Source organism: Piliocolobus tephrosceles, chromosome 19 (assembly GCF_002776525.5).
Source record: "Piliocolobus tephrosceles isolate RC106 chromosome 19, ASM277652v3, whole genome shotgun sequence".
NCBI classification, from domain to species: domain Eukaryota; kingdom Metazoa; phylum Chordata; class Mammalia; order Primates; family Cercopithecidae; genus Piliocolobus; species Piliocolobus tephrosceles.
This window is the reverse complement of record NC_045452.1, coordinates 27,715,418-27,721,417: the sequence shown is the minus strand read 5'-3', so window position 1 is coordinate 27,721,417 and position 6,000 is coordinate 27,715,418. Positions and strand designations below refer to the sequence as shown.

The following is a 6,000-nucleotide window of genomic DNA, read 5'->3' as shown; positions in this document are numbered from 1 at the left end:
CCCCAGACGCAATTTCTCTACTTTCATTCTTTCTCCTCCCCATTTTCCACACAGCAGCAAGAGTAGTCATTTAAAATTGCAAGCGTAATCTTCACACTCCTCTGCTAAAATTGGCTCAATACCCTCCCGATGTACTTCAAGCAAAATTCGAACTCCTCCCATGGCCTTGAAGACCCTGCATGATCTGATTCCTGCTGACCCCTCTGATCTGGTCTCATGATGTTCTCCCCGGGCCACCAGGCGCTGGGCCTAATGGCCACCCTCCTGGTTCCTGACCAGGTGAAGCTTTTCCAATCTTGGGGCCTCTGCACTTGCTGCTCCCTCTTCCGGGACACTTCTCTGATTCTTTGCACAACTGGCACGTTTTCAACCTTCTGGCTTTTGCTCAAAAAGAACACCCCAGTTACCATCAACTTGCCTATTTTCTTCATGGCACTTACTACAATATGCAATGCTCTTGTTTTATGTATTTGTTCACTTATTAATAACTTTCTGTCACCCTCACCAGAAGATAATCTTTATGAGAGTAGAGGCCATGTTTGTCTTGCTCACTGTTGTATCCCCAGTGCATGGTGCAGTCCTTGAGGGGGAAACTTAGGCTCAGAGTGGTTAAGCAACTTACTCAAGGCCACACAGCTGGCAAGTGAAGTTGAGATTTGAACTTGGGTTTTTCTAATTGCAAGCCTATGTTCTTCCCATAGCACTCTCCTTGCTTTACATCTGATACAGTTTGGATTTGTGTCCCTGCCCAATTTTCACGTCCAACTGTAATCCCCAATGCTGAAGGGGGTCCTGATGGAAGGTGACTGGATCACGTAGGTGGATTTCACCCTTGTGGTCGGTTCTCATGATAATGAGTTCCCACAAGATCTGGTTGTTTAAAAGTGTGTAGCACCCCATCACCATCCTCACTCTCTTCCTCCTGCTCCAGCCACGTAAGACGTCCTGCTTCCCCTTCTGCCATGATCCTAAGTTTCCTGAGGCCTCCCCAGCCATACTTCCTGTATAGCCTGCAGAGCCAGGAGTCAATTAAATCTCTTTTCTTTTTTTTTTTTGAGACGGAGTCTCGCTCTGTAGCCCAGGCTGGAGTGCAGTGGCCGGATCTCAGCTCACTGCAAGCTCCGCCTCCCGGGTTTACGCCATTCTCCTGCCTCAGCCTCCCAAGTAGCTGGGACTACAGGCGCCCGCCACTTCTTTGTATTTTTTTTTTAGTAGAGACGGGGTTTCACCGTGTTAGCCAGGATGGTCTCGATCTCCTGACCTCATGATCCGCCCATCTCGGCCTCCCAAAGTGCTGGGATTACAGGCTTGAGCCACCGCGCCCGGCCTAAATCTCTTTTCTTTATAAATTACCCAGTCTCAGGTAGTTCTGTATAGCAATGCGAGAATGCACTAATACAACATCCAAAGCCACAGTCCAGGCATTTCTGCTATATTAGTTTTCCACTGGGAAAAGAAGCTATTTTTTCTCATTCTCTTCCAATTAACTATCCCAATTAATCACTAAGCATTAACTGCTGTTTGACCTTGGGCATAACTTCTCTGTGACTCAACCTCCTCATTCATATAATGGGATTAATGCCAGGATTAAGCACTTTACACACAGTCACTTGCTTGTTCTCTCATGTGCTCTGATAAGGCAGGTGGTATTATAAGCTGCATTTTCAGTGGGGCTGGAAATGAGAAAATGGAGACACTCAGAGCTTATGGAACCTGCCCATGGTTAAGCAGGAGAAAGGGCAGGGACTGGAACCCAGAATTCTAGCTTCAGAGCTGATATTCTTGGCCAATACACTTTACAAAGTGGTAGAAAAATTAAATCCGTATGAAAAAATTACCTAAGCCCTTGCTTCAGTGATATGAAATAAGCAGAGAAATTTGTGAATGAATAATGTATATGATGTTGTTTAAACAAAAAGAAACATTTAATATGTTTCTAATTTAAGCAAGAATAAATAATTACAGAAAACTATGAAAATTAATTTCCACTGACAGGAATGTCTCTGATTGAGATGAGGAGAGTCTGAGGGATGAGTTAATACCATAACCACTATGTTTACGGCAAAAGCTTAAAAATTCACGTATATTGTGGATAGTAAATCAAATTCATATTGTGAAATATCACATAATATGTGACCTCAAAATATAAATAAATACATAAAGTGTGTAGGGAAGAGGAAAACAGATATTGTGTCATACAAACACAAGAAAAAATCTGAATTTTGAAAAGAAGGTTTTTAATTGATCGTATGTGAACAAGCCAATACGGCTGAAATGATCAGAACCTCGGACAGCACCGAGAGGGCAGCTGCCTTGTTGTTGTCCCCCTGCTGCCGTACAGGCTAGGTTTTACATTAGATCTTAAATGTTAAGGTTCTTCCTCAACTTTTCTGCATTTAAAAATTCTGCCTCAATACTACTGCTTCACATGTGAAGCACTTATGTGTAGAACTTACTGATGATGAAAGATTTTTTTAAAAGTTTTCCTTCTGCAAAGACTGGCATTTTTGTTCTAACATCTTTGTTTATTTATTCAGTGACAGAAATTAAAGGACAGTAAAAAAATCATTTTAAGGCCAGGAGCAGTGGCTCATGCCTGTAATCCCAGCATTTTGGGAGGCCGAGGAGGGCGGATCATGAGGTTAGGAGTTTGAGACCAGCCTGGAAACATGGTTAAACCCTGTCTTTACTAAAAATACAAAAATTAGCCAGGCGTGATGGTGCATGCCTATAATCCCAGCTACCCAGGAGGCTGAGGTGGAAGAACTGTTTGAACCTGGGAAGCAGAGGTTGCAGTGAACCAAGATCGTGCCACTGCACTCCAGCTTGGGCGACAGAGCAAGACTCTGCCTTGAAAAAAAAAATCATTTAAATAACATTTAAATGTCATGTATTATCAGGGCAGCACATGAATGACTTCAAAAGAGAATGGATATAAGATGCACAATAAAAACATTAATTTTTGATTTAAAGATGTACTAATTGGTAGCCAAAATCATCTCATTTTTTCTATATCCTACTTTGCAAAGGACATGTTTTAGCAGTTTCCAAAGCCCGGTGCTTAGATTGTGAAGTTACTGAACCACAACAAAAAAATGCATTTCAATGTTAGCTCCTAAAAACAAAAACAAAAACAGAACCACAAAACCAGGACGTTGCATTAGTGCCTTCTCGCATTGCTATACAGAACTCCCTGAGACTGGATAATTTATAAAGAAAAGAAGTTTAATTGGCTCATGGCTCTGCAGGCTATACAGGAAGCATGGCTCGGGAGGCCTCAGGAAACTTAGGATCATGACAGAAGAGGAAGCAGGCATGTCTTATAAGGCTGGGGCAGGAGGACAATGAACAAATATTAACAAATTCTAACAGTTTAGTAAGTTGGCCCTTGAAATCTATTGGGTATTGGTTCTAGGACCCCCCAACTTGGATGCCAAAATCTATGGATGCTCAAGTCTCTGATATGAACCTTCATAGTATTTGCATATAACCTACCCACATTCTCCCACATACTTTAAATCATCTCCAGATTACTTGTAACACCTAATAAAATGTAAATGCTATGGACATAGTTGTCACCCTGTATTTTAAAATCTGTATTGTTTTTTTTTGTTGTACTACTATTTTATTTTTCCTGAGTATTTTCAATCCCTAGTTGGTTCAATCTGTGGATACAGAACCTGTGGATACAGACAGCTGACTGTTTTAAGACTGCAAAAATAAGTATTTTTGAAATCTTCACATTCATTGTTAAAGTATTAAAAAATAATCACTCTGCAAATACTCGGACTCAGTATCAAGCTGAGGAGCCTTCCCCTCTATCTTTTAAAGTGAAGCCAGCTAAAAGCTTTGTCAGCTTGCTCTTGAAAACAATAATATGGTCACAAAACTTGCTGTGACCATTCTGTCTCTTTACAAATTCTGTAAGGCTGGCCTGCTTTTTTCTTCCTTCTAAATGACTGATTGAGGTGGTGATTAATCCTCTATAGCATGTAAAACAAGGTTCTCAGGAGCTCCGAGTCCACGATAGAGGACAGGGAAGCTGTTGTGCTCAAGAATTAATCCATCCAAGGGAATCAAAGGCAGCCACAATGCAGTCATCAGCATGTTTTCACTATGCAAGCCCCACACTTCCTACTTAGAAAACACATAACCATTACCCCATTCTGTATTCTCACAAGGCTCCCTTTTATTTATTTGTGTTTGTTATTATATAGCTCATACCGACAAGTTTGTGTGATTCCACTGGTGTGCACACATCCATTGAGACAGGAAAAAAAGAAGTGTCTATTGCAAACTTGTTAAAAGGGAAAAGGGACTCCCACTGTTTTTTCCCTTTGGCCAGCCTTCTATTTAGAGGACGAGCTTTAACTCTTTATGTCCCAGAAGAGAATGACTCCTTTGTGTAATTTTACTTTCGCAATGGCTTCTTTACTGATGGAAAGTCATAAATGAGAGAAACATGTCATTTATAGATTGCTGCAATCCTAGAAGCTGATGTGTCTTCAGAGTTACAAGGAGTACATTAGATAGCACATGGGAAAACTTTTATTTCATTCTCAACATGCTTAAGCTATTTTTACAAATCAAAGTATGCCTACACAAAGCTTAGAAGCACTTTATTTGGTAGCAATCGGTATTTTTGTAAAAACTTTTGGACAGGTCTTTATTGTTTTTATTTTGGAAGGTTCAACACGAATTGTGCAAAATCTCTGGATATATTGTTTGGTGATGTGGCTGTTGAAGAAGATAATATGTTTTAAGCATTCACAACGTGACCTCCCCCTAGAGCTTTTGTGGATAATATGAATGATCTGGATTCAGTGAGTTCAGTGGTCATTTAATCCACTCCTACCTCTCATACAGCAGATAGACAGATAGATGAATAGACAGACAGATAACTAGATGTCAAATAAACTCCTGCTCCCTAAAAGTACTTTTGTAATTCCAGTGAAGACATGGCTAAAACTGAGTGGCACCTTCATGAGACGGGTGCTTTTTAAATCAAAGAAGACAGAAAGGTACCTTTAATGCTATGGCGCTGCACCAGAGCAGAACATCAGCTATTCCTCCCCCATGACAGAGGCAGGAAGCCGGGGAAGACACAGGCATTCACCTTGACACAGAATGGGGCCTGGGATGTCGACTTCTGGGACGAACTGGAACAAGAAGAGTTAAGGGCCCACATGTTCTCTCACCAACCTCGCTCCCTGCCACATTCCAAAGGGATAGGGCTCAGTGACAAGGCAGCCCAGTACCTAAAATGAAGAGGGAGGGTTTTTGAATTAATTAACTGGAAATGAGTCTTGTCAATGTTTTGGAAAGGCAGAGGGGTGAAAAGAGATTGGTAGAATTAATCACAGTGAGAAACTACTTCAACTGCCTGCCAGAGTTCAGAAAACCCAATGAGCAGAGGAATATAAAGAATGATGCTGAGTTACCATCTGAAGGGACAAACACAGTCCAAGGCAATGTCCAAGTTTTGTCAAATAAGGGTTGTGCCCTCCAAGAGACTGGTTTATTATCTGCTGTCACAGTAAGTACAATATATTCTTTAAATGCATGTTCTATCCAGGGGGACAAAGGCAAACCACACAGTTACATTAATGCAAAGAAACAAGAGAACGCTCAGTTACTTCCACTTCTAGCTTATACACATTAAACTCCACTACCTAAAAAATTCGTGAGTTCCCGAATTTGTACTTATAAATCTTCAAACACTTGCGATTTCACATACTGCAGAAGATGAAAAATCCATGAAACATACTCCAAAAATTCAGGTATTTGGATGCAGTTCATTCACTAAAAAGAAAAAAGAAAGAAATGCAGATATAACAAATCTATTCACAAGATTCATCAGACAAAGGGGAAAAAACCCCAGAACTTTGGTCAGTGATCACAAATAACTTAGAGAAACCTGAAACAATTCATGCAATAGTATTCAAGGAGTTTTGTTTTTTAAACTATAGTGAACATTAACTATCTTTTAAAGAAAATCTA

General features: G+C 40.5%; 1 protein-coding gene across 2 annotated transcripts in view; it reads right to left on the bottom strand.

Annotated features, from left to right (window-relative positions):
• Window positions 1–4,598: 4,598 nt before the first annotated feature.
• ATXN10 (ataxin 10) overlaps window positions 4,599–6,000 on the bottom strand; it is a 174,889-nt gene continuing 173,487 nt past the window's right edge. The window contains exon 11 of one of the 2 annotated variants that reach the window (XM_023221755.1): window positions 4,599–5,802. In XM_023221755.1, the coding sequence (XP_023077523.1) occupies window positions 5,800–5,802 (3 nt within the window). In that variant the 3' untranslated portion in view covers window positions 4,599–5,799. The remainder of the gene's footprint in view (window positions 5,803–6,000) is intronic. The other variant, XM_023221754.2, reaches the window with a different exon arrangement.